This window comes from Hipposideros armiger, unplaced genomic scaffold (genome assembly GCF_001890085.2).
Source record: "Hipposideros armiger isolate ML-2016 unplaced genomic scaffold, ASM189008v1 scaffold_46, whole genome shotgun sequence".
Taxonomy (NCBI): domain Eukaryota; kingdom Metazoa; phylum Chordata; class Mammalia; order Chiroptera; family Hipposideridae; genus Hipposideros; species Hipposideros armiger.
This window is the reverse complement of record NW_017731396.1, coordinates 1,986,447-2,013,859: the sequence shown is the minus strand read 5'-3', so window position 1 is coordinate 2,013,859 and position 27,413 is coordinate 1,986,447. Positions and strand designations below refer to the sequence as shown.

Here is a 27,413-nt window from a genome sequence, read left to right as displayed (position 1 = left end):
TCTCAGGCCCACAGTGAAGGGTGCAGGCAGACCCCAGCGAGCTCTGAAAGAAGACCCACCTTGAACATGTCCGATCACAGAAGGGCCTCAGAGGACTGCCTGAGGCTGGCCTGCCTGCAACCAGGAGCAAGCAGTGGGCCAAGAGGTGCTGGAATCTGGCAACGCCATGGACGTGGATGGGCCAGGAAGAGGCCTGGGTGCATGGCCAGATAGCAATACTGATGAATAATGACAAGTGTTATACGCCACACTCTTTACATACTAGGCTTCAGGTTCAAGAGACCATGAAACCCAGGGTTTAAGCACAAGGGGTTCAAATCCCAGTTCTGCCAGTTGCTAGCTGTGTAGTAAGCCCTGAGCAAGTGACTTCATCTCTCACTGCCTCTGTTTCCTGTAAAGGGTTTGGGGGGGGAGGGGCGTTAAATTATTAAATACACATGAAGCACTGAGGACCTGTCATGTACCAAGTATACAACAATTAATTTATAACTTCTATTATAAAATAAATATAACATAATATAAATCTATTACTTTATGACTGTTTACTAATACCAAGCACACATACATTAATTTATGTGGATACTCCCTTAATTTTCTCAAACAACTCCACAGAGGACAGGGCTGTGGGTCCCATCTTACAGAAGAGGAAACAGGCTCAAAGAGATTAAGTGACCGGCTCCAGGCCCCACAGAGCCAGGGTCCGGAATCTCAACCAGATATAGCTCCAAAGAACAGCCTCTTCCCTTCTCTGTCCGCTCCACGGCTCCCAGCTGGACCGGCCAAGTTGGCTCCCCCCTCCCCCGGGGTCATCAGCTGGCCCTCAGCCAGTGGGCACCCGGCACGGCTGAGAAGGTGAGGGCCGGGCCAGAACTCGCTGCAAGAAGCCCACTGCCACAGGAATCCACCATCGTGGCACTTGGGGGACATCTTGCCTCGTCTCACTCTCAGCGTGCCAGGACGGTGGAAGTTAATGTGCCCACAGCCAGGCCGCTCACGGTCCCAGTGTGACCTCTCCAAGCAGGATCCGGTTACATCGCAGCAGCAGCTAAGGAACAAACACAGCTTGTGTCTTCCTCCAAGTGCTTATTTCCTTTGTCTTGTGAACACTGAAAAATGAAAGGAATGAGAAGGGTTTAGGGGGCGGGGGGAGAGGCCGGCCGGAAAATTCTGCAGTGTTGGCTTAACTCACCAAGAGGGCGGCGTGAGGGAGTTTGAAACTGGGCCCAAAGAGACACTCGAGTGGTGACCTGGCAGGCCCGAGGGAGGATGGAGGGCTTCTTCATTCCTGGCTCCTTCCTGGGGGTTAAGGGCCCATCCCTGGGGGCAGAAGTTCCACACCCTGGTGGGTTCCGCTGCTGGCCTCTCCGTGGTCAGGCAGTAAACCTCTCGGGGCCTCAGGCCCCTCTGCTATTCAGTGGCAATTCCTTCTGCCCTGGACTGTGGTGAGAAAGAAACGAGGAATTGTGTGCAGGCCAGGGGTTCTCGACCGGACTTGAATTAGCTCCTTGGGGGACATTTTTTGGTTGTCACAACCAGGAGGGGAAGGCGCTGCTGGCATCTAGTGGGTAGAGAACCAGGGATGCTGCCACACATCCTCCAGGGCACAGGACGGCTTCTGACACCAGAGAATTATCCCCACTGCAACAGTCATCGTGCCGCAGTGAGACGCACTGGGGTAGCGCCGGAGTGTTTAATAATAAATGCTGCTTTGATGATTCAGGGGCCCCCTCTGGAAGGATAAGGGAAGGTGGGTAGGAGAACGGTGTGTTGGGAGGAAGGCCACACACCGATGTTGGCTGTGTCTGACAAAGATTCTGTCCCTCTTCGTTCAGACAGCAAATATTGACCCAGCGTCGTCTGGGCCACACACTCTCCTTGAGGCTGAGCGGAAGTGGACCTGCCCCCTCGCTCATGGAGTGTCTGGTCTAGAGGGGAAGAGAGAGTCAGACCGGATAAGAGGACAAGTAGGCAACAATGGCCCTGAATGTCCTTCAAGAGTGAGGACTGGGTAAACACACACACTGTGGTGGACACACAATGGGAGACCACTCAGCCATGAAAAGGAACCTTCTGCTTGGTGAAAGAAGCCAGACACAAAAGATCACATCCTGTATGTCCGTTCCAAAAGGTGTCTGTGGCAACAGTTGCATAACCCTGCAAATAGACTAAGCACATTGACTTGTAGCCTTTAAATGGGTGCCGTGTGGGTATGTGAATTATATCTCAATGAAGCTGTTATGTATGAAAACGATGAGAATGACAACCAGTGAGACGGGTGTTGAATGAAATAAGCGGAAGGCTGAGATGGAGCGATCCAGGTGTCAGGTGAGCCGCCTCTGGGAGGAGACGTCTGAGGCGGGGTTTGCAGGTGGAGAGGGGAGGGGACGAGCTGCGAAGAGCCCCAGAGGCTCTCGGTGGCCGGCCTGTGTGAGCTGGGCTGGACGGGGGGCCGTGGGCATCTAGACTTCGGGGCCCTGCAGAAACATTCCCTCACAGCTGCTTCAGTCCAGAGACATTGTGACCTCCAGGTCACACAGCTGTGCACTTGGCCAGCCTCCGGGGCAGACCAAGCTGTCCTGCACGGGCCTTCCCTGCCAGCTCGTGTGGGATGGTGGCTCTCTGAGGGCCCTGCCTCTGAGGCCTGCTGTCCACCCGAGGGGATCGTGTCCCGAGAGCAGGGCAGTGGCCACCCTGCCACTCCCAGCAGCGTCTTCTCATGGGACTTCTGTGTTTATTTTCTTCCTGAGCCATGGAGAGACTTGGGCGCAGAGGGCCTGGCCAGAGCCAGCAATGTTGGGAGGGGCCAGAGTGCTGTCCTGCCCTGCCCGTGTGCGCTGCAGGGCAGCCGTCCCCATTCCTGATGAGGTACCTCCCCCAGCCCCTGCTCCCACTGCCCACGCTGGGGTCTTCTGAGGCACAGCTTCCTCCCACTCCAACCACAAGGGAGCCAGCCAGGCCTCAAAGGATGCTGCTATCACCAGCAAGGCCAAGATGGTGACTCTATGCGTCCTGAGGGCAGTGGGGTCCTGGCTGGGACGTGTGGCACTGCCAGCATCACATTGTCCCCTAAAGTTTCCAGAGCCTTCACCCTGGATCCAAGAGGGCAGGCAGATCTCGTCTACCCTGCAGGTGGGGAAAGGTGATGCCCACAGCAGGGAGCCGAGCCTGTGGAACTCCAGGTCTGGATTTCTGCCCCCAAAATACTGGGGCCTCCCACCTCTTGGGGAGCCTCCTGGCCTCGTGGTGGGCTGGGAGCAGCCGGGCACTCAGGGCTCTGTTGTGTTGCTGGAAACCAAGGGCCTTTGGGGAGCCATGAGAGGTGAGGGGGGACAGTTGGATCCGCACAGCTGAGGGGCAGCGGTCCCCAAGTCCAGGCTTGGGCCACAGCAGGCAGCCTTCGGTTTATGAAGAGAAACGTGTTAATGAAAATTGGTAAATTGAATCACCGTCTAACAGCCCTACTCAAAGGGCACGTAGATCGGGTGCCCACGAGCTGTTCCCAAGCTTCCTTCTGCGTGGAGTGACAGTCACCTCCTGGCTTTGCCTGAGGCAAGGGTTAGCTGTATATGGACGTCCTCTTCACAGGTCTCTGTTCTGATTAATGATCCCCCCATCCTTTAGAAGGCCTTTCCTGAAAAGAAAACTCCTCCGAGGAGAAGTCCCGGGTTTGCTGTGTGGGAGGCAGGAGACCCTGCAGGGGCCCTGAAATGACACCCCCCCCCAACCCTACCCCACACACCCACCTGCAGTTGTTCTCTTTCCTCCGGGGTGCTCAGCCCTTGGGAGCAGGGTTTGTTCGTTTGTGACCTGGCTTTTTTTTTTTTTTTTTTTTGTCCCCATCAGACTGGCAGATCCCAGGGGCGAGGGCTACCTGCCCCATATGAAGGGCTGGAGGTGGGGGTCAGCCCAGAGGCTTCCTGTCACTCTGACCCCTCCTGGCCATCAGGTTGGTCTGAGAAGAGAGTCCACTTCTCAAAGCATTCTGGTCCTGGGACGGTGGCCACAGGACTCATTCCTGCCCACGCGTCAGGCCACGTCGCCTGGTCCCCTGGAACCATGTCTGGCGCGTCCCCGGGCCTGCTGCCCACCTCTAAATCTGGTTCTCTTTGGAGCTGGGGAGGACCCCCAGGCATAGTAACTGGGTCATTTCCCAGGCCCCAAGCCTTCTTCACAGGATTGGCCCCTCTGGGGTTCAGGGAGCCGGAGTTCGGTACCTGTCACTCTGCTTTACTTGGCTAAGCTAAGGGACAGAATTAGCTCTCTACTCTCAAGGCTCTCCAAGAAGCCCAACCATCCAGGGGAGGGACCAGGACCGGCCTCCTGGGAATCTGCCCAAGGCTTTTTCTCTGGTTCCTCTGGGAAAAGATCCAGAAAAAGACTAAAAGTATCCCAGCGGAGAGGGAGGGGGTAGGGTGGGACCAGGCCCTGCCCTGCTGTTAGGAGAAGCCACAAGGTCTCACCGCAGCGGAGACAGCAGTTCTGTTCTCAGTGGGCCCTGGGGAGGGCTGGCCGGGCCAGAGTCCACTTAGACCCCTGGGACCCTCACTGCGTTCCTGGCCTGCAGGCCAAATGCAACTTCATGGAAACCTCAGGAGTCAAATCCTGTCCAAAGGCCTGGCCTGTCGCCAGGCTATGAGCACAGAGATCAGCCTGCCGCTCAAGGTCAGTCAGGAAAGTCCAAGTCACAGACAGGACCCCCAATTCCTCCTCCTCTTCTGTCCCTGCTCACTGAGATGACTCTACCCCTAACCTATCTCCTGTGAGAGCCAGGGCAAGACACCTGAACTGGGGAGAGGGAGCAGCAGTGGGGCAGGCCGAGCCCAGGGGACCCGTCCCTGTTGTCCAGACACGCCGAAGTGGGGTGATGCCCACTCAGGCCATGGACACTCCCGGCCTGATCTCACCAGTTTGGCAAGGGTGCCAGGGTGCCAGGAGGGCCCCTTTAACAGCTTTCTGCCTCCTACCCCCCACATTCATGTCCTCAAGGACCAAAACAAAGGTGACAGTGATTGTGGGTCCGGTGGAGTGGAGTTCAAGTTCTGGCTGTGCCACTCACACGCCCCACCGACCTGGGTATGCAATTTTGTTGCTCTGAGCCTGTTTTCTCACCTGCAAAGTGGTCTTTCCAATACCACCACCCCCCCATACCCTCTTCCCTGCAAAAAAAGGTCAGTGCCTCTTTGGCGCTGTGCTCAGCCCCTGGTGTGGACTACTGAGCGGTCACCAGGTCCCAGGAGAGTATCTGTCTGCCTCCTCCATCCTCTGCCTACATTTTAACTTTCCCTTATGTTCTTATGGGTATCTTCTTCCACGGTGTGGCAGCTTGTATTATAGTTCAAAATTACTGACCACTCCTCCACAGGGGATTGTTCTGCCCAGCTGCCTTCTTGGCAGACTTGACCACATGACCTGCTCTGGCCAATGAAATGCGAGCGGAAATGACTTACATTGTTTCCAGGCAGAAACTTTCAGAGCCAGTGTGCGGGTGGCCAGGTGAGTCTACCTCTGCCACGAGAGGACATCGTCCCAGACGGAGGCTCCTCTGTCACCCGGGGTCCCAGAGTGGAGATGACCCAGAGCAGGGCTGCAGTCACCCTCGAAGGACAGGTGGCCATCGTTAAGACAAACCTTTATTGTTAGAAGCCATTGAGACCCGGGGGTCATATCCTGGCTGATACACATGGTGGCTGTTGGAAGTCTCTAAAGGGGTTCCTGAGAGCTGTTTTTTGGTCTTTGGCTGCTGCTGGGGGCGGTGGATAATTATCAGTGAAATTGCCTTGGGACTTGGCAGGGTTCGGTAGGTTGCTCAATTAACAGGGGCTGTAATCCTGGGTTGGCGTGTCTGTACGCAGACCAGATTGACAGTCGTCCCGGCTGTGCAACTAATGTTCTTTTCACGTGAGTGGCGTGTACATGCAGGCTTTAAGCAACCCTTGAGGATGCTCCTCCATTGAATCTGTGGCCAGTGACCTTCTCCTCACTGCCTGTTCCCCTCCCCGCATCCTCCACCCCCCGTAAGAGCTGTGGAGACAGAGGCTACTTAGATGAGATTCCATAGTCCACCTGTGCCCCGTGCGCCAGGTCAGGCACATTGAACGCTGCAGCAGGAGGAACGCGCACCGGGGGAACCATGGCACGTCTCCCCACTTCTCCTTGGCTGTAACTTTTCCTGTTGACTGAGCCTGTGTCGATCTCCTCTGCCATTCCAGGCCTCCCCCTTCTGCTTTATTTCACGTCTATCCCTGCCATCAAACCTGGCGCGGGGGCCTGGGGCACCCTCTTAAGCACCGGCTTTGTTATGCTGGCAGTCTTCAGAGTTTTTGCTTCTCAGCAGCCTTCTCCTCTCGGCACCTGGCACATGCAAGGTAGACAGTGGGTGCTCCGTAAAGACTGGTTCTGCTCTCCTGAGCTGGTGGCTTCGTGGCTGGTGGGGCCGTGGCAGGGCAGGAGACGGCCATCGCAGCTTGGTTCACAATGGTTACACCAGGGAAGTGGGTGGGGGGAGGCAAAGGGTCCCCTAACCCATGGCTGTTGGGCAAGGCCTTGCAGAGCCAGCAAGGAACCACATACCCCCAGGCCTGAGGTCCAATTTCTCTCCTCATCTGTCCCCTTCTGGCCCATTCCACTCCTGGCAGCTGGGGACCCTGAGCAGACCAATTCTCTTTCATAAAACAGGGTTTTGAGAGTGGTCCCCTCCCCACTACCCACCAAAGACCAGGGGTCAAGGATTTCAGCAAAGGAACTCGCAAAAGCCATCTCTCTTTATTTTTTCATTCCTGCCGTTCAACCAGTTTGCATAAGCTGAGGATGAGTGGATTTTTGGAGGGACAGGAGGAGTATCTGGGCACAGACCTTCCCAGAAATAGTCTGTGCACATAGCTGAGGCTGGTTAGACTTGAGAAGCAAGTTAACAATAAACTACAGAATCAGAAATGTACAAAAGTAGTAAGGTGGCTGCTGGCTGATTTCTTGCCTCCCCATGGGGGTCAGTTATGCCCATCGGTCCTGTGCAAAGGTCCTGGGGCCGGCCTGAGGGGCAGACAGATTCTTCTCCAGGACAGGAGCAGTCTTGCTCCCCCAGCAGAAGTGTGCCAAGAGACGGCGTGTGGGTGTGTGCCCAGGTGCCAGGGTCCCCTCAGGCTCCGCGGCTTTCGAGCGTGTCTCTGCATCCTGCCTTTATGTTCGCCCTTTGAAAGTGTTCATGCAGGTGTAGGTTCCTGAGAATCTGTGAATCTCCTCGAGTGCAGCCTGTGGGAGTATGCTGAGGGTGTGGGGGCGAGAAAAGAAGGTCAGCAGGGGAGACTGGTGGCTGGGTCCCTGGTGGCCACATAAGATGGCATAGTGGAGGGATGGGTCCCATAAGCTCTCCCCACCCCCCATCTCCAATTCCACAAGCCACCCCCCACCTCAATGGAGGAAGAAGGGCTTTCAAGTACGTGGATAGACGGCTATTTACAAGGGAAAGGGTGGGTGGTAGAAATAAACTTTCAAAGCCACATTCTTAGCATTTTAGGGCCCATAGGTATCTCAGAGATCGATGGTCTCCAAATGCCACTTATTCAACAAATAATGACTGTGTGGGGCTGAGGAGTTAGGTACATCTTCCCACACTCACACCCAGGCCTCTTCTTGGGCTCCCCATAGTCCCGTGCTTCCCCAACAAGCCATGGTGTTGTCCTCACTCTTTACTTGTCAAGCTCCTTGGGGGGCCTTGTGGCAGACATTTCATCTCTGATCCTGGCCCCTAGCACAGGGTCCGGCATGAGAGGGCCTCAGTCCATTTGTTGAGTCAAGTCGAAGGACTCTGGCCCACTCTAGGTGCTAGATGGGAAGGGCTCCCTTCCAGCCGGAGAGATGGGGAAGGCTTCCTGGAGGTGGTGGCACTGGAGTTGGGCCTGTAAAGGTTTCTCTTGGGGAAGGTAAAGAGGGGGTGCAGTGCAGGAAATGGGGAAGACGGTGGCCTTTGCTTCCTGTGGCAAAGTCGTAGGGGACAGAACAGGAAATGGAGACTGGGGGCTTACTGTGAGAGTGCTGAGATGTTCTAGACCAACGGTTCTCAACCTTCCTAATGCCGCGCCCCCTTAATACAGTTCCTCATGTTGTGGCGACCCCCAACCATAAAATTATTTTCGTTGCTACTCTATAACTGTAATTTTGCTACTGTTATGAATCGTAATGTAAATATCTTTTTGTTTTCCGATGGTCTTAGGTGACCCCTGTGAAAGGGTCGTTCGACCCCCAAAGGGGGTCGCGACCCACAGGTTGAGAACCGCTGTTCTAGACAAAACTAGTTTTTTTTCTGGAATATTCTGAAAGGCTTCTAACAAGCTCCCTAAGGTGCAAGGTGGCAGCCTGGCTTTGGTGAGGACCCAAGTCCCTGCTCTCCTAGGGGCTCTCGGAGATGGCCAAGGAGCATCTCAGAGCAACAGTCAGGATGGACTAAGAGAGGCCTAGGTGTGGCCCAAATGCCCTCAGGTGCCCCCAGCCCCATCCCCTCACTCTCTGAAAAAGGGCTTTGAGTTTGGAAGAGAAAGGACTGATTGATGGGTCCCATCGATTATGTGTTTCTGTGCCCGCAGTTGGATCGGCGCCTTAGCTGGAACCCACCATGGACACACAGCCAGGGGCGAACCTGGCTTCCTGGGAGTGGATGTCTGTGAAGTGGGGTACTTCACTTCCCAAAAAGGGCCTCCTGGTCAGAGGGGTTCCATCAGCTGGGGATGGGGGACTGGAGATGGCTGGGGGCCCAGAGGAACCAAGAGTCCATGGTCACTCATGAGTCCAGGGCGGAAGGTCTCCCTGTAGCACTGAGAGGCCCACAAAAACTATGTTTAGGCAGGCACCTGACACGGCCCCTTCAGTGTGGGACCCGGAGGGGAAGGGTTTGCTGCCCAAAGTCTGGACAGTTCTAGGGAATGTGATGCTGGGTAAATTCAGGAGATGGATGTCCTGTAGAAAGCCCACCTCCCAGGTGGCCTACCCCAGTAAATCCCATCTGAGGAGCTCTGTGACGTGTCTGTGAGTCCCGAGCCTGTGGCATCAAGAGCCCTGTCTTCACCATGAAACTTCCTGAAGGTTGGGGCCAACTATTAGTGTCTAGAACAGCGGTTCTCAAAGTGTGGCCCAGGAACCCTTGGAGGTACCTGAGATCTCTTCGATGGTCTGCAAGGTCAGACGATTTTTATACTAATACCAAGATGTTATCTGCCTTTTTCACTCATTCTCTCACGAGTGCACAGTTGAGTTTTCCGGAGGCCACATGATATGTGACATCACAACAGACTCAAATCAGAAGCAGATATAAGAATCCAGTTGTCTTCAATTAAGTCAGACAATAAAGAGCTTTGCACAAATGTAAAACAATGCCATTCTTCTCACTACATTCCTCTTTCTTTTTTGAAAATTATACTTAGTTTTCATAAAAAAATCATTTATGGTTAACGTGGAATGGATTTGTTACCGCTGTTTATAAATGCATAAATATTTTAAATATATACACATGTAGAAATCTTCTAAAAGTCTTTCTCAGTTTTAATTTCTAAGACAGTAGATAGTAATAGATCCAACTCACATAAACAAAAGCTCTTTGAGCTCCTCAATAATGTTTAAGATCGTAAAGGGGTCCTGAGAGTTTGAGTTTGAGAACCGCTGCCCCATTGGAAGGACAGGAACTCCTCGGCACACAAACCGCCACTTTGTCATCGTGCCCACAGCAGATATGACTAATCGGTCCCACGTGTACTTTTTCCTGCCTGAGGTCGCTTCCCCACCAGGGTCCACCAGGAGAAGGGGAAATGGTCGGAAAGTCTAGCTGAGAGCCCCGTACCTTTTCAAGATAATGAGGGCATGCATCGTCCACGGGAGCAGGAGGAGGGCCTGGTTGAGCCGCACGGCTTCCACCGTCCTCCGGGCCACCGTCTCCGGCTTCAGTGGGGGAAAGAGGTTAGGGAACCTGAATGCAGGGAGACACACAGTGGGTTTCTCCTGCAGAAGCAGGTGCTTCGGCAGAAAGCCTCCATGGCTGTCAGGTCTGGGTGCAGCCCTTTGGCTTCTTGAGAAGACATAAGATTGGGGGACCTGTTTGCCATTCTCTGCCCCCCGCCCCCTGCTGCGCTAGACATGTCACAAGTTCCTCAGTCCCTCAGTTCTGCCACTGAGTCTCCCCTTGAGAACTGAGGTCTTCGAATCCAGCCACCCAGGCCCCATCTCCAGAGCACTTCAGATGGCTCCTGTAACATGCCACCGAGACTGTGTCACTGCCCTGCTCCCACCCCCCCGGGGCTCCCCACACTCCAGGGCTCTGCTCACTCGGGGCCCTGCCTGATGCCTGAGCCCTCTCTTCCCTTTCCGCTCTGCTCCAGCCATCCTGGCCAGTCTTTCAGTTCCTGTCACTTAAGTTCTTTTCCATCTCAGGGCCTTTTACCAGCTGTCCTATCAGCTCCTCCTCAGGGTGGCCTCTGATCTCGTCCCCCTGCTTGACTGCACTTACACATCTAGAATGTCCTTGCCTGTTGGCTTGTTCCCTTGTTAATGCCCCGTCGCCCCATCAGACTGTGAGTTCCACACGGGCAGAGGTTTGGTCGGTCTCGCTCCATGTTGTATCCTCCATGTGCTGTGCCTGGCACATAGTAGGTGCTCAATAAATGCTTGCTGAATGAACGAACACTGACTCACTTGCCACTCCCCAAGTGTATCCTGCTCATCTGTCTGGAAGCAGGGGCTCTGCCGGGAATGCCCGTCTCTGCCCAGCCTGCTGGTTTACTCATTGATTGATTCATTGATTCATTCATTCATTCCTATAAACATTTACAGAGTGCTTTCTGAGGTGTTGAGGAACGAATGATGCAATGAATGACTGAATAAGCAAACATCATGGGCTTCTTGTGCCTATTCAGAGGCATCTGACTTACGACCCCTACAGGGATGGAGCTCCCTGAGTGCCAGGCCTGTGCTAGCTGCTCAACAGGAATCATTCACTCCAATTTACAGAGAAGGAAACTGAGGCTCTGGGGGTCTGGAGGGGTAGGAGGGATTCCAACCAGGCCTGCCGGAGCCCCAGGCTAGTGCTCTGTCCCCGCCCTCGCTGATGCTTGTCCCACCCCTCTGGGGCCTACAGGCACAGGGCTGATGCTGCTGGCTCTGACCTCAATCCCACAAAGGGCCTGTGAGCTGCTCTGGCACCATGAGGATTAAGGGTGATGAGTCACCTGGGTCTGATGTCACCCTGCGCAAAGGGCAACTCCTGGGCCCCCAGCTCGGACTTGGTTGGCCTCAGAGAATCCACGGATCTCACCCCCCACCCTGTGCTTCCTTTGCTGTCGCGATGTGCTGCTACGATCCCACAAGCCCACAGTCTGGAAGGCAGCCTCCGGAGTCCTGCAGAGATGAACGTGTTGAGGCAGCTCACTGAGGCTGGAGCCCTATAGACGCGGCAGACAGTCTGGTTCTCCAGTCCCCACCTGGGCCAGCCCTACTACTGGGGGAAGGGAAGACAGGATGGAGAGAACAAAGCTCTATGAGAACCTGACACATCTGCGGACAGGACTTTCTCCTTTCCCTCTACAGTGGGAAGGGTACACTGGGAGCCGACAGAGCTATTAACTCCCACGGAGCTGCCCAAACGCATGGGAAAAGCGTGCACAGCCAACTTCTATCTGTGTGGCCTTGAGCAAGTTACTTGGTTGCTCTGAGCCTCAGTTCCTTCATCTGTGAATTGGGGGTAAGAGCTCTCTCACAGGGTTGCTTAGGGCCAAATGAGGTGGTGTTTGTAAAGCGTCTGATATGGCTGGAACACAGAAGAAGATCCAACAATAATTTACAAACAGCAGCAGTCACCTACATGGCCACTCTTGCCAGAAAACCCATCCTTCTTGTCTTAAACATGTGTCTCCCACCCTCAACCTAGGAGGCTGCTAAGCCTGGATGGGGACGAAGCCAGAGCTTTTCCTCTTTCAGGAAATAGGAGTTGGTTCAGCATCAATCATCCTTTTACTACTCTTCTCCCGAGCCCTCGGGGCTCACCTGTCCAACCACAGGTAAGTAACCTTTGCCTAGAGCTTACCACTTGCCAGGCAGGCTAGCTGATTCTCACACAGGAGTGTCTCACCTGTGAAGCAGGGGGTACTGTTAGCAACCCCTTCCTGTAGATGAGGAAACCGAGGCACAGAAAAGCTAAGTGACTTGCCCCAGGTGACACGGAGCTGGGCAGTTTGCGCCCACACTTAGCACCACTGTGGAAAAAGAACTTGAGGAAAACCTTGAATTTTGCGTCTTAAAGTCGTAGAGAGGAAACTATGCTAGAAGGTGAACTACAATAGACTCACAAATGTGAGGTCTGCAGATGTCCCGCCTCCTTCTGTGTCAGTGTCTAATTAAAACCGTGGCTAGCTACTGCTGCACTTCCAGTCAATATACATTTATTGAGCACCTCCTATATGCCCAGATGAAAAGAAACCAAACCAAGACCTGATGGGGGCAAAAGCCAACATGCATAATGAATGGGTATTAATCTAGCCTCCTCTACCTTCAAAATCTATGCTAATTTGCATGCGAGTCAGGTAGAAATGTATACTTATTTCTATGACTCACTGAAGATATGTTCTGCTAGGAAGATTAATACCATATGTGTTTATGAAGACGTTTATTCTTTGTAAAAATAATATGAGCAGTGGTTCATTACTGAGCGTCTAGTATGCCCCAGGCTCGGCTCTAGATGTGTTACACATGTTCGTGTTAATTCTCCCAATAATCCCATGAAGAAAATATCATTTCCACCATTTTACAGATGAGCAAAGCAACACAATTGGCTCAAGATTTCGCAACTGTACAGCAGCTGAGGGGTGATCCTCAACCAGGCGTTTTGATTCTTGGTCACTCAAACCACACATAGTAATCACAGCTAAGTGGTCCCGAGTGGTTCCCACATGGCACGCACAGCCTGAATTCCTTCCACCACCTGTCTCACATCTTCATGACGACCCTCCCCTGTCATTCCCATGTTTGGAAGAAGCTGATGCATATAATGCAGAAGTCAAATCTATTATTATTTGCTGCATTGCATCAAACAAGAAATACAGTTTGGGGATTATTCCCTATTTTCATTTATTACCTATGCCCCTTCACCACTGCACATCATTATAGCACCATTTACTGGGCACTTACTATGGAGCTCACACAGTGTTCCATGCTAGGTCTCACTTTATCCTGATCACAGAGCCCTAGGTCTAGACATTCTCTTTGCCCCATTTTATAGATTAGCGATGGAGGCCGGCGAGGAAACTAATGGGACCTAGTACATTATAGGTACAGGTAAGCTGGCGCCCCTTGTGCCTGGTTCCACTCTAAACCATTGGACTTCATGCTGGTTGGTTTAACTGGCTTGGGGGAGTGGTGGTTGGGCTTCAGTATTTCTTTAAATTGAGCTATAATCTGCAGACAATCAAAGGCAGAAATCTTAAGTGTACAGTGTGATTAATGTTTCTCTATTAACCACAACCCTGATCAAGAAGACAGGACTTTTCTAAAGCCTAGAAAGTTCCCTCGTATTCCTTCCCAGGCTATATCAATCCCCACCCTTTCAAGGGTAGCCACTGTTCTGCCGTCTGCGCCCAGCTTTGCCTGTTCTAGAACTCCATACAAATGGAATCACACAAAATGCACGCTCTGATATCTAGCTTCTTTTCCTCAACACAATGCTGTTGAGATTCATCCATGTTGCTTGTGTATCGACACTCTGTTCTTTTTGTATACTGGGTAGTTTTCCACTGCGTGCATTGGTACTCTGCACCCATACTTTGTCGAAGCTCCCTGACCTGAGCAGCAGGACCCCAAACCACTATAGCTTCCCAGTGTCTTGCAGATGGAGAACCAGGTACCAGACCTCAAAGCCAACGACAAAGGGCTCTGGGTTATTTTTATGTTTTGTTTCCTCTCCCCTGGTCCGTTCTGCTGGTGGGACTTGGCTCAGGAGGCGGGTCCCCTGCTCACTGACCTGACCCTCATGCCCTGGAACATCTCGGTGCTGGTGTGGAAGGGCAACACAGTGGTGGCGCTGACGCCCGGACAGTCCAGCAGCCCCAGGGTCAGGCTCTCCATGAAGGCGAAGGCCGAGGCTTTGGACGTGCAGTAGTCGATGGCGCCGGGGATGGCAGACAGTGCCAGCACGGAGTTGAGACACACGATGTGCCCATTCTGCAGCTCCAGCATGCGCGGCAAGAAGGCCTTGGTGGTCTGAGGGTGGGCGGGGAGGTCAGTGTGGAGCAGCCATAGCTTCCAAAAGCCCTTCTACCCTCTCTCAGGGAGAACAGACCACCCTGGACACACGCACTGCTCCAGTGACCCAGCCTTCCTGGCACAGGAGGGGCCGAGGGCTGCCTGCTGCAGGACCCTGAGTCCAGATGCCTCCTGGGACCTCCTGTCCGGCACCCCCGCCTTTGACTTTCCCCCCCTGGCCTGAGCCCAAGTCCCGGTGAGCCTTTCCTACCTCCCTTACAGCATCCAGGCTCCCTGGAGAGAAGGGACATGTCATTGTCCCTCCTGGGGCAGGAGCTGGCCCAGGTGAGCCCTTACCCAGAACTGGCCCAGGGTGTTGATGTGCTGGGATTTGAGCAGGGCGTCATCGTCACTGTCCATCAGGCTCTTCCCGTGGACCACGGCGGCATTGTTCACCAGGATGGTGATGTCACCCACCTGTGGGTGAGAGGGGCCGCAGGGCCGTTAGGGCAGCCAGCCCCAGTGGCCTGCACCTGTCGGGGCAGGACCTGTGGCCTTGGGCGGCCACACTGCCTCTCTGAGCATCAGCCTCGATTCGTAAGATGGAGCTAATGACCAGGGTTGTTCTGAGGATTAGAAATAATTTACGGCACAGAGCACATTTCTAATAAATGAGGTTATTGTCACATAAAAATTGTTAACATTTACCATGTGCCAGAACACTATACTTAACAGGGCTTTTTTGCTCTCTTGGAGCTCACTGAGACACTCGGTCTAAATAGATGACTGGAGTCAGGAGAAGGATTTTCCCAGAGGGCAACAGGATATTTGTCCCCCAGGGTCTAGGATAGAAACTCACAAGGTCAAAACTTCCAAAGGGGACAACAGGTGATTACTCCTGTTATATAATCAACCCACACCCCGAATCCCTCACCCCTGCAAAACACACACACACACACACACACACACACACACACACACACACACACCCTGGGCCAGCTTCACAGGAGAGTCCCCAGAGATGGCCTGGAAACAGCCATTCTGCCATAAGCACCCCTCTCTCCCAGGCCACATGAGAATGTTCTTTCTGGCTGGCATTCCTGTGTCCTGCTGAGCTAGGACGGACCCTCCCAGAGGACTTACCTTCTCCCGGACAGCTTTGGCCGTCTGGTACACCTCCTCCCGGTTGCCCACGTCACAGATGAAGTAGTGGCACTCAGTGCCCATCTGCCGAATTTCCTCTGTCGTCTCCTTCAGGCATTTCTCAGTCCGGCCCCAGAGAACGATCTGGAAGGAGAGAATAACCCCACTGAACAGGTGGTCACTACGTCAGCCATTGCGAATCAATGAGCACCATCCGAAAGTCAGTATTTATAGTAATTTGCCCAAGGACTGGACTCTCTGATTCCATCCAAAGACAGCATGCAAAGCAAATTAACAATGTGATTTTTTTTTTTTAAAGGGATACAGCCTACTCTGAAGTGAACCAGTAGTTTCTGAGCCCATTTCTGGCCAATCGAGTGACATGTTATTTACAAGTCTTTCTTATACATTCCTTCCAGCAGGACACCTCCTGCCAGCCCAATTCCGGTTTTCCTACATAGTTAGAAGCAATAGCAGAGCTCTTTCATACGATGTTCCGGAATGTTCTCAGGAACAAACTGGCCTTCTCAACTATGAGGTCTGGAGCCAGGTTTATGAACACTAGCGGTTAGATCGCACTGGGAGGTTCTGGCCACCTAGCTGTGGTCACGCTCAGTCACACTTGGAAGGAAGGCCAGGAAGAGAGGCAGCCAGGCTCCCGCTGAGAAGGAAACTGCCTCACCCACAGGTAATAAACTCGGGATTCATTATGCCAGCAGATGAGCCTGGCAGGACCAAGAAATGGATTCTTAAAGGGGTTGGACAAATTTATGAATGGCCGACTGTGAGGGCTCAGCAGATAAGCCTGGCTAATTCTCAACCTTGACCTAAGCGAGAACGACACACCTCCCCATGATGTGTCGTTGGGTCCAGAGAAGTCCCTGTTGGTAAAAGGGTCAGAAGCCAGGGGGTCAGGGTCGGGGGGCAACGGAGACTCAGAAACCTAACTAAGATTCAGCTTCATCAGCACACAGGGAGGCAGGGCCAGGGCTGGGGACGATCAGAGAAAGGAGGCGATAAAAGACTCCTTGGGGATTAGTCTAATGGGTTTCTATTTTTATTTCTTCTCTTTTTAAAATTATCAGTGAAATTTCTCTTTTGAAAATAAAACCCAACATGGAAACCCCAATGTGTGAATCCAGTACAAGGAATAAACTACATGTCCAAGTCCATATTTTCTTGCTCTGAAAGCAACTAATGAGAACAGAAAAGGCTGTTTGGGAAGGCAAACTTTTCAAAGTGGGAGTTTACAGATGGAGCGCCAATCACACCAGACCAGAATCCAACTGATGTCTGTATTTTGCTTTGTGACTCGGTAGAGAGAAAAGTCACACCGATAAGCAGTTGTTGGTAGTAACAGTTTATCAACTGTTTACCTTGAAATCTCAGAAATTTCACTTATGCAGAAAGGGCCCAAATAGGTATAGCTGATAGGACACAAAAAGGTGCTGGTGGTCTCCAGTGCATTTGATTTTTTTAATAGAGTTTTAAAAACTTTTGGAATAGTTTTAAAAAGAAAATAAAAGTTTTCTCAACCGCTGAAACATCTCTGGGAAAGCGCAGTTTGAAAACCCACCTCGTCCAACCACTCATTTTAATTGAAGTCTTGAAATACAGGAAGGGTTTTGAGGGAGAAGACTCCATCAGTGGCACTCCATGACCACGGAAGTCCATCAAGGGCAAACGGACTGAAATTAGACAGGCTTCAAGGGGCAGTTTTTTGTCTGGGGACCTAAAAACGGGCCTAGCATGTGTTCCTCTAGGAGAGGCTGGGGAGAGTCCCTTAAAGAAGAAAAGAGACAAACATCTGGTCTAGGAAGGCAATTTGGTGGGGGCGTCCTCCACTCCACCAGACCTCACCCTTGCCTTGTAGTCACTGTTAGCCAAGTTTCCTTCCATCCTTCCTTATCATCCCATCTGTCTGTCCACCCATCCTTCCTCTCAACCATCCATTCATCCATCCATCCATCCATTCATCCATCCATCCATCCATCCATCCATCCATTCATCCACACACCCATCCACCATCCACCTACTTATATTCTCCTCTTCCTTCCTTCCACCCATCCATTCATCTACCCTAACCAACCTTCCTTCTTTCCTCCCTCTTTCCCTCCCTTCTTTCTTTTCATCCATCCATCCATCCATCCATCCATCCATCCATCCATCCATCCAACCATCTAGCTTCTGAGTATGGCCGCCTGAGTGGAAGGTAATCCATGGCCTCTTTCTCCTGCTCTGGTCACTACTCAACCCCATCCCACCTCCAGCTCATATGGAAAACAGGACACTGGGGCTCGCATGGTTCCCTGGAGTCTGGCGAGGCAGAGAGAGGTGCCTCTGGGGACTCTGAGAATTTCTGGACAAATTGACAGAGAGGGAACGCTTAAAGTGGGGGGCTTGTTGAAAGGTGCAGGAGTCCAGACATCTGGGAGCACAAATGGTCACCTCAGAGGGTCTGGAGCAGCAGCCCATGTACGTGCCCTTCATTCTGGGGACCCTGGGTTCTCAGCACAAATAGGTGTGCATGGGGTTCCAGCAGAAGGGGCACCAAGGGCCCAGGGGCTCCTGGCCCAGATTGACTAACTCTCTGGCCCCCCACTTCTCAGGTCGGGCAATGAGGGCAGCGGTCTAAGGCCCCACTGAGGTCTGCCCAGGAAACTATATGTCAGGGTACCAGGGAGGCCAGCACGGGCCACCCGGCTGGAAGGACAAGCTGGAGAGAGACACGGGCTGGGGTAAGGGAGGCGAAGGGAAGGCTGTGCCCCACTGCCTTTCATGGGCGCACACCCAGGCTGGACTCTGAGGCTTAGCCATTTCCTTTCAGGGGTCTGTGGAGGACGCTCCTGGTGGCTGGGGGACTGGCCTCCTCACCTCCATGTTCAGAGCCCCACCTCCTCCTGGGCTCTGTGACAGGTTTGCCTTCTCCTTCTTCACCCCAACCCCACTGGGCTAGGAGCCCTGAGGGCCCCGATCCTGCCCTGTTCATTTTCACACCCCAGTGCTCAGCATGTGCTGTTTGTTGAGTGAACAAATGAAAGTTCAGGATCACGGGTGGGATGGGGTGGGAAGTGGTTAAATGGCCTAAGGCTGAGACCATCCCATCTTCTGTGACTGATCCATTTAGGGTCCCAGGACACTGAACACAGACTCTACTTAGACCAAGAGTCAGCGAGACCTGGGGGCTCCCCAGAGCCTCAAAACCACCCTGGGGCTGACTGTGAGGTCGGGAGCCAGGTCAGAGGCTGGGACCCTTGAAGCCAAGCAAGCAGTTAGCCTCAGATGGAAATGAAGCTCAGGTGGGTACGTGTGTGCCTCGCTGTGTGTGTGAGTGTGTGTGCATGTGTACGTCTGTGTGTACCTGTGTGTCTCTCTCTCTGAGTGTGTGTGTACAGCCTTTGCACTGCTGTGCGTTTCCTCAGGCCCTTGGTAGATGCTCAGAGTCCCCGAGAGCCAGCCTGGGCATGCCCCCATTTAGGACCAGGGTGCATCTCCATGGCGATGGGGTGGCCAGGGGCTAGTCCCCTGGGGATGGGAGGTGAGGGAGAGAGCTGAGTGAAGGGAATGGTTGGAGCTACTGCAGCCACTGTCCCTTCTTGGCTTCTCCTCCTCCTCCCGTCCCCTGCTCAGACCCCTCTGGGGACCGAGAGTCAGGGAAGTGGCAGGTACAGCTCAGCAGGCCTGCTCAGGTGGCCCCTGTCCCGAGTCACCTGGGGTTGACTCTGGACAGCAGGCAGAACCCAGTGCGGACATGAGGGTGAGGACTGGGCAGGCAGGAGGCAGGGGTCTGAGAGGAGCGTGGGATAGGCAGGCTGGGGAGGGGGCGGACTTATGATCCCCTGGAACCCAATACAGCCTCCTCTTAATTAACTCCCATGACAGGGAGCAGCTGGGGAGGGTCAGCGGCCCGGGATTTACTCTTAAGCTGAGGTTGTAAAGTAAGGGCTCAGGGTAGCTCAGCACCTGCTGGCCTCTCTCCCCTCTGGGGCAAACGGTTAGCTTCTGTCCTCCTGCGCCTCATGACGGGCAAGGAGGTGGGATGATATGTGGCCTCCCGAGGAGGTGGGCCCACACTGGCCATGGCCGCCCTGCCCAGCGAGGGCTTCCTAGCAAACACACAGTTCCTGCCCTTGTCTCCCTCAGAGCCCCCCTCACAGAGGCAACCATGAGCCTGAACCCCTGTGCAGCCCCCAAAGTTGAAGGCTATTATTATCCACTTTAAGGAGACTGTGGTTCGAAGGAGCTAAGTAATTTGCCCAGTCACACTCAGTGGGTGGTGGTGGCAGGATTTGAACCCAGAGCCTTTGTCTTCCACAGATGCCCCGCCCCCCGAGCCCCGAGGCATGGTGGGATGTTCTGAGCTTTGAGAATTCTGCTCCCAGATCCCATGTGTCCTTGGACAGCGTTCGTTTCCACCCAATCCTTCTCCTGCTTCATCTCGCTCCATGTTCTCAGCAATCCCATCCATCTGCTCACCAGGGCCGCAGAGGGCCAGCTGTGGGCTGGGCGCTGTGCCCAGTGCTGGGATCCAACAGAGAACAAAACAGACATGGTTCCTGCCTCGGGGAGCCCGTGTTCCAGTGGGAGAAGACACGAAGGAATGAGCAAACAGTCAGACACAAATTAATGTGCATGGGATAAAGAGTACACGTGGAACGTCAATGAAATTGGGAGATATACGAGGTTTCTATATTACATCCATTGTATAATAAGGAAACTGCAGCTCAGAGGGGCTAAGCAACTTATCTGAGGTCACACAGCAACTGAGTGACAGAGCTGGGATTTGAACCGAAGTCTTCTGTTTGTTGTTGTTGGCTTTTTTTCCCCACCATTCCCTCTCCCAGTAGAAGAAAAACTATTTCCTCTCTCCATGGGGTCTTGTGGGGATTCAGCACACAGGCGCTGGCACCCACTGAGTGTTCGGTACGTGCGCTCATTATTATTTCCATCGGGAGGAAGAGCTGAGAAAAGCACAGCACAGCCCCTTACTGTAGCCTCCTGTACAGCCTTTAGAATGATGCGTATTCATGACATGGAAAAATGCTCAGGGATGTAACGTTCAGAAAAACGGGTGCAGCATCATCCCTGTAGGGTAATCTCCACTCTCAAAATGTAACCAGTTAATGGAAGTCACCCAGCAGCATAGGAACAGGGTGGAATCCTGGCCGACTGTCGTTTGCTTCCTTATGCTTGTCCTATAGGGAGAAATGCCTCTAAAGGACAAGGACCATTATTTATGATCTTAAGAACGGAAGGCAGAACTAAGCTTCCCCACAGATCATGTACACACAGGTAACGCAGCACGGTGGGTCCAATCCCCGCTGCTCCCCAGCCCCCTGGAAGTGCCTCTTTTCAGGGCGCCGATCCAGTGTGAGGTGACTATTTGCACCTCGCTCCCCATTTGTGGAGTGACTGAGTGAGGGAGCTTGCTGGGCCTCTGGAGTTCCCGGCTTACACTCACTCATTATATACGGCACTTGGCCCTGTGTGTGCTGTCCTCGCCATTTCGAATCTACATCCTGTCTCTCGGAAGGCAGGGATGAACTCTCACCCATTTTAAGTTCCCTGTGACCCTAGCCTAGTGCCCAGAACAGGCTGTTTTTCTATGTTTTAAATGCCAAGTCTACTGGTAGACTCCTATTCATCCCGCAGGACCCTGTGTGAATGCCCCTTCAGTTCTGAAGCTTCTCTGGCTGGTCCTTCTATCCTCCCTACAACACTATACAATGGCTAACATCTACTGGTCACTTGCTGTGGGCTGGGTGCTGTGTTTGCTCCTTCCGACCTCACAATCCCATCAGTGGGTATGGTTACTCTCTCGATGTGATCCGTGAGGTTTAGACAGGGAAAGTGACTTGCCCAAGGCCATACTGCTCACAATGAGCAGAGCAGTGTGATTCAGAAGTCACCTTCCCAACCGCCAATACCTCATTCGTACCTCCACTAGCGCATAGATGCCAGCGTGCTGGGGCCTGTTTGTGAGTACCCATGCTTCCCAGACAAGCCTGTGAAGTCCTCCGGAGAATCCTACCCACCTCACCTCAGCACCCAGCATGGGCCAGACACAGGAGAGCCCAACGAACGTGGTCACATGGCACTGTGACCCCAGGAGGCCTCTAGACAAATCTGCAGACCAGAGATCAGGCTCTTCTCCGCCCAGCCTTGCCTCCCTCGCCCAGGGGCTCTCGCTAATGCCTGGACTTGGTGGTGTTCACTGCTGGAGTTCAGCTGCAGAGCACAGTCCTACCAGTGACATGAGCCGGGTGGTCTCTGGGCGGGTCCCAGGAGGAGCATCTGTTTATAATTGGCAGCCCTGGAAGATCCAAGTCCCTGGGTAGGTCTGGCAGGCCAGCTCATGTCCCAGGGGCCCCGTGTTCTGGACCAGCGCGGTGCTGAGCTGGCTTCTCCAAAGGAAAGAAAATACCCACCAGAGACCCCAAACCACGCGCAGGGTGGGCGGGGGCTGGGAAGGTCCCAATTTGGAGGGTGCACAGCTCTCCACCCAGCACCTCCAGTTAGAGGATGTTAATAAAAATCCATCCTTGTGGCCAGATGAGAACAGGCAAGCAACAAAATTGAGTGTGTAACCCTCCAGATTTAGAGCAGGGGTGGTGCCAACGAGAACTGGGTGAGTGGGTGTGCGTGTGTGGGCAGGTGATACTGGAAACATGGACACACACTCTTCATAGGTACGTGCGTCCTGTCGGTTAAATCTTGAGCTCTCTCCTTTTTCCCACCCCTGTCCGTGTCCAAAAAGAGACCCCCCTCTCTCGAGTAGAATGGCCTAGAACGCAGGCTCAGGAGCTGAACTGCCTGAGCTCAATGTGTTACACGAACTTGGAAAACCCACTTAACCGCTCTATAAATTAAGGTTATTAAAGCACCCACTTTGAAGGGTGGTTTGGAGGATGAAGAAAGAACACAATAAACGCTAACTATAATTACTGCTTATGATTATTATTAACCCAGGAACAGAAATAGATCCCCTCCTTGCTTGCAGAAGACCTCACTATCCCCCTGAAAACTGGAGTCATTGGGGTAACGGATGTCTGGAAGATGCTAACTGGGGCCTCTCTGCCTCTAGACACAGCCGTGACTGGGGCAGAACCACAGACTCTTAAGAGACCTCTACGTTCCCATCCTTCCAGCTGTCTTAGTAGGCCCTCCTCCATCCACACGCCTGGCCCAGGAAGGCGGAGACGGCATCAAAACTGCCCGACTGCCGAGTGGGCTGCAGGTCATCCGTTACGAGGACTTCTCAGTAAGAAGTTTTCACACTGAGCTCTGGGGAGTCCTAGGGGTTCCAGTGAGGACCTCTAGGGGCTGCTGAGGGACGGGGCTTGTAGATAGGGTCCCAGGTCATCCAGAGCAGTGGCACTGGTATTAGGCTTCTAAAACAGTCATTTCTACAAAGGTTCTGATGCTAAAAAATAATAAAATTTCAATGCTACCACCCTTGATCCACAGCACTCTCCTCTCCAGAACACATTTTCTTTTCCCAGAAGGTTGTTTCTTCCCCTAAGAATAAACCCCAATCGATGCCTCTCGCTCTCACCAATTGGGAGTGCCAGCCTGTCACCCCACACCCATATCCAACATGCCTACCAGCCCCTCTTCCAAAGACAACCCTTCAGAATCTATGACAGTGATGGGGTCTGCCTGGAGACATTTCCAGACTTGCTAATCTTTCTACCTGTTCCCAAACTCTACATGCCCCTGTCCGCACCCTGCCCTTAGTGCAGCTTCAGGGTCACTACCTGTGTCCCACCGCTGACCTGTTACCCCAGCAGGTCAGAGGTGACAAAACCACTGGGCCTCTCTGTTAGGCTGCAGTGTGTCTCCCCTTTCATGTCCTTGCACTGCGAGCTGCCCACGCGACAGGCAGGACTTCCCCACGCAGCCGTGAGTGGTAGATTTGCACTGGCTTCGTCCCTGGTGGGGCCTGCCGAGAATGTTCCGGCTGCTGCTGCAGCAGCTGTTGGAGGAGACTGTTATGAAGCTCCTCAGATAGATCAGCCAGTGCTGTCTTCCTCCTGCAGGTCCCTGACCACAGCCTGGGGCTGGACAGAGACTTCCTCCCTGCCAGCCGACGACGTCCAGCCTGGACCCCGCCCCTTGGGAGTCACAGGGATATCCGCGAGCACTCACTACCTGTCTGCACCAGCAGCAGCCTCTCACCTGGTCCTGACAGCTGCAGGAGGGAGATATTGTACCCGATTCGTACATGAGAAAACAGGCACGGAGGGGCTATGCGATACACCCAAGGTTACTCAGCAGGTGTGGGGGCCAAACTCCAACCTGCTCGGTCTGATGCCCAACCTGTGCCCTCAGCCACTGTGCTCCACCTGTAGAAGCAAGGTGACCCCATAAAAAGGCAGATCCATTCACTGCACAGGTGTCACCGAGCACATGCCACATGATAAGGACTGGATGGCGAGGTGTCCACCTCCCAGGGAAGGAAGGCGCGCCACTGCCCTGCCACGAGGGGCAGCGCACAGTCTTGCTGACCATTTGCAGCGATGGCTCTCGCCCCTCCTGGGCGCCTTTAGAGGCAGAGGGAGGGCTGATGAGGACAGGAGAGGCCCAGTTCCTTTTCCTCCCTGAACACTCTCCCTGTTCCACATTGATTGTTTTCTCTGACGCTACACCCAACCCATCTGTCCGACCTCTGGAATCCAGGAGCTGATCGCCTCTCGCCTTCTCTGTGGCGGCAACCCCGGGCCCAGCCCCCATCACCTCTCACCTGGACCACAGCAACGGCCTAAACTGGTCTCCCTGCTTCGATCCTTGCCCCGGTGCCCTTTCCTCTGCCTCAGTCAATTCTCACCACAGAGAGATCCTTCTAGAACGTTAAGTCAGGCCTTGTCACTGTGCTCACAACTCCCAATGGCCCCCATTTCACCCAGAGTGAAGTCTGCAGTGTTCACCATGACCCGCTCTGATCTGATGGGCTCCAGCTCTCTGCCCTCAGCCCTTTCCCGCCCAGCCCAGCCATGCCCATCTCTCAGGGCCTTTGGCCATGCCCATCTCTCAGGGCCTTTGGCCATGCCCATCTCTCAGGGCCTTTGCAGAGCTGTTGTCTGTCCTATTCCCTCAAGCGGCCCTCTCCCCACGCCCTCTCTTCTTACAGGCTCTGCTCAAATGTGTCTTTACCGGAGAGGCATTCAGGCAAAACGCCCTTCATCCCCACAGACACTCGCGTCCCAACCCTATCCCTAATTTTAAAAAATGTTTCATTAATAGGCTTTATTTTTTAGAGCAGTTGTAAGTTCACAACAAAACTGAGTAGGAGGTAGAGATTTCCCACACACACCCCCGACCCCCCCCCCACCTGCACAGCCTCCCCCAATATCAACATTAGCACCAGAGTGGGACATTTGTTACAACTGATAGACCTACACTGACACGTCATCGTCACCCGAAGTCCACAGTTCTCATTAGGGTTCACTCTTGGGAGTTGTACGTTCTTTAGGTTTGGACAGATGTGTAATGACACGTATCCACCATTTGCAGTATCATAGAGTGGTGTCTCTGCCCTAAAAATCCTCTGTGTTGTCTATTCATCCCTCCTTCCCCCAACCACTGGCACCGCTGTCTCCATCATTTGGCCTTTCCGGGGTGTCATATAGTTGGAATCACACAACATGTATTAGCCTTTTCAGATGGGCATCTTTCACTTAGTCATACGTGTTTACATTTCCTCCATGTCTTTTCATTGCCTTGATAGCTCATTTCTGCTTAATCCTGCATAACGTCCCAGTCTGAATGTTCCACGGTTCACTTATCCATTCACCTACTGAAGGGCATCTTGGTGGCAAGTTTTGTCAATTAGGAATAAAGCTGTTGTAAACACCCGTGTGCACGTCTCTTTTTATTGGGTTGTCGGGAAAGTCATGACGTATCTTTTCTGTTTTTTGTTGCAAAAAATGCGTCATGACTTTTCCGACACCCCAATAGTTCCCAATAGATCTCCTCTTTTCCAGTCGCTGAGACACACGTCTCCCTCTCTGATGGATGCCTCAGACCCCCAAGGATAGAAGGCACCCCCCTCAAAACCCGATACCACCACCACCTGCCAAGAGAAGGTGCTCAGAAACCAAGTGTGACAACCGGGCTGAGTCCCCATCTCTTCCCTGGGTGTGATTCTTGTGAATCTTTTTGGTTCTGGGACCACTGGGAAAACCCACTAGAACTGTCTCAAACGCCGACTTGTAGGGAAAGCGAACGACGTCTCATTTCCAGCCAGAAACTCACGGGCTGATGTTTCTTTTCACAAACATTAACAACCCAAGGGCTGCACCTCCTTCCTTCTGCCCCTCAGACGCACTTGGCAAAACGGGGGGCGGAACGGCCCAGCGTCACTGGCTGAAGCCCCATGACCTCTGCCCCAGTTCCTCCATCTGGACCGCCTGGTGGAGACCACCAGGTGACCTTGAGGTGAGGGTGCCGAGGAGGGGCGAGGTGCATCCCCATTTACAGACCCTCTCCAGCGTGGTGCATGTCTGCAGTATCACCATGCTGAGAAATGGAACCCTACGTCCCGCGCAAGGATGAGACACAGGCAGGCCAAGTAACTCATGCAGGCTGCACTACCAGAAGTCTCAAAGCAGCGCTGTGGGGTCCAGCTCCAAAGCCAAGCTCCTTCGCTACTGGTCCTGCCTCACTCACTCACTCACTCACTCACTCAAGTTACTGAGTGGAGGCTGTATGCCAGAATGTATGCCCAGTGATACAGGAGAAAATAAACCCGTCCCACTCTCCTGGAGTTTACATTCATGTGTGTATGTGGGGAGACGGGTGACAAACACACAAACAATTAACTATATAATATATAAAGGTGGCCAACAGTGCACGGAAGGTAAGGGAAGTTTCGTAGAGGGGTAGACGGGGTGATTATGGGGTGGGAGTGGTACTTAGATGGGGCAAGGATAGGGAAAGGCTCTGATAAGGTAACATTTGGGTAGAGACTCAGGGAAGTGAAAGCAGCAGCAATGCACACATTCCAGGAAGAGGAGGCAGCCCAGGCAAAGGCCCTGGGGTGCGAATGAGTTTCGTGTATTGGGGGGCAGCAAAGAAGCCAAGTGGTTGAGCCAAGTGGGAGACAGGAACTTGGGGGCTGTCGCCATGGGCGGAAGGGGGGGCTCTGAATTCTATTCCCAGTGATGGGAAGCCCTTTGGAGGGTCGTGAACAGAGAAACGACAGCATTTGGAACAAGTTCTGACTGCTGAATTGGGGGTTTGGCATGGGGGTGGGAGCCGGGGCAGTGGGGAGGGGGCCAGTTAAGAGCTGCTGTATTGGCAGGCAGGTGTCAGGTGTGCTAGATGGAGGGGGATGGGGCTGGGACACTTGAGTGGAGGTGATACAAGAGGAAAGACACAGCATAGCTGCAGGGTTGGGCCACCCGAGGAAGAGGACCCCCAAAGGGTTTGGCCTAAGAACATGGAGGAACCAGGGTTGCCATGTACTGAGCCCCTGAGCGCCCCTCTCCAGGAAAGGGAGGCTTTGGCAAGTCCCAGGTATGGAGAAAGAAAAAGACCCTGCCTTAGCTCCCCAGGTCCTTCCAGCTTCCAGAACACGGGGTGTAAGCAAAGGGAGGGGGAGAGATGGCTCCGAGTGAGGGAACAGTTCCAGGTGGCCAAAGCAGCCTCCCCAAGCAGGGGTACCTGGATGCAGGCCAAGCAGGCCAGCTACCCACCCAGCGCCCTGGTACACACGCCGGTTTCCAGGAACAAAGCGGCGGGCCGTCCCAACCCTGCCCCTGATAGGAACGAGCCGGAGGCCTGCTCCCCGCAGGGAGGCAAGTCTGCGGCTCACGTGACGGGTGAGGGGGTGGGCAGGAGGAGCCTCTGGTGGAAAAACCTCAGCGGGTCTAGCAGGAGGCTCCAGGAAGTCTTTCGGAAAGTGGCCCAGGGGCAGGCGGAAGGTGGGGGCCCGCGGGGGTCTCGGGAGGGAACGGGGCGGGGATGGGCTGGAGTCCTGGGTGGGGACTGGGCTGGAGTCCCGTTTGGGGGATTGGAAAATGATGGGAAGGGTAGGTAGACAGAGAGAGGGGGGGTGG

General features: G+C 53.6%; 1 protein-coding gene and 2 long non-coding RNA genes across 6 annotated transcripts in view; 2 read left to right on the top strand and 1 right to left on the bottom strand.

Annotated features, from left to right (window-relative positions):
• Nucleotides 1-6,743: 6,743 nt before the first annotated feature.
• The window catches only part of DHRS3 (dehydrogenase/reductase 3), a 44,578-nt gene continuing 23,908 nt past the window's right edge, over nucleotides 6,744-27,413 (bottom strand). Inside the window, exons 2-7 of one of the 3 annotated variants that reach the window (XR_002123673.1) lie at nucleotides 15,355-15,498; nucleotides 14,569-14,688; nucleotides 13,991-14,229; nucleotides 9,827-9,952; nucleotides 7,683-7,909; nucleotides 7,172-7,261 (exon numbers count right to left, since the gene is read on the bottom strand). Coding sequence is in view for 1 of the 3 variants with exons in the window: in XM_019639756.1 (XP_019495301.1) it covers nucleotides 7,177-7,261; nucleotides 9,827-9,952; nucleotides 13,991-14,229; nucleotides 14,569-14,688; nucleotides 15,355-15,498 (714 nt within the window). In the remaining 2 variants the exon portion in view is untranslated. Of the gene's footprint in view, nucleotides 7,262-7,615; nucleotides 7,910-9,826; nucleotides 9,953-13,990; nucleotides 14,230-14,568; nucleotides 14,689-15,354; nucleotides 15,499-27,413 lie in introns of all 3 variants that reach the window. The other 2 variants (XR_002123672.1, XM_019639756.1) reach the window with 2 other exon arrangements.
• LOC109381268 (uncharacterized) lies at nucleotides 15,509-22,289 on the top strand. Of its 2 annotated transcripts, XR_002123675.1 has the most exons (4): nucleotides 15,509-16,042; nucleotides 18,182-18,270; nucleotides 18,482-18,653; nucleotides 19,672-22,289. It is a non-coding gene; the product is annotated as an uncharacterized LOC109381268 (long non-coding RNA). The 2 variants fall into 2 exon arrangements; XR_002123676.1 differs by lacking the exon at nucleotides 19,672-22,289 and having other exon boundaries at nucleotides 18,482-18,694.
• The window catches only part of LOC109381267 (uncharacterized), an 8,045-nt gene continuing 7,835 nt past the window's right edge, over nucleotides 27,204-27,413 (top strand). Inside the window, exon 1 of the long non-coding RNA XR_002123674.1 lies at nucleotides 27,204-27,278. This is a non-coding gene — a long non-coding RNA (uncharacterized LOC109381267). The remainder of the gene's footprint in view (nucleotides 27,279-27,413) is intronic.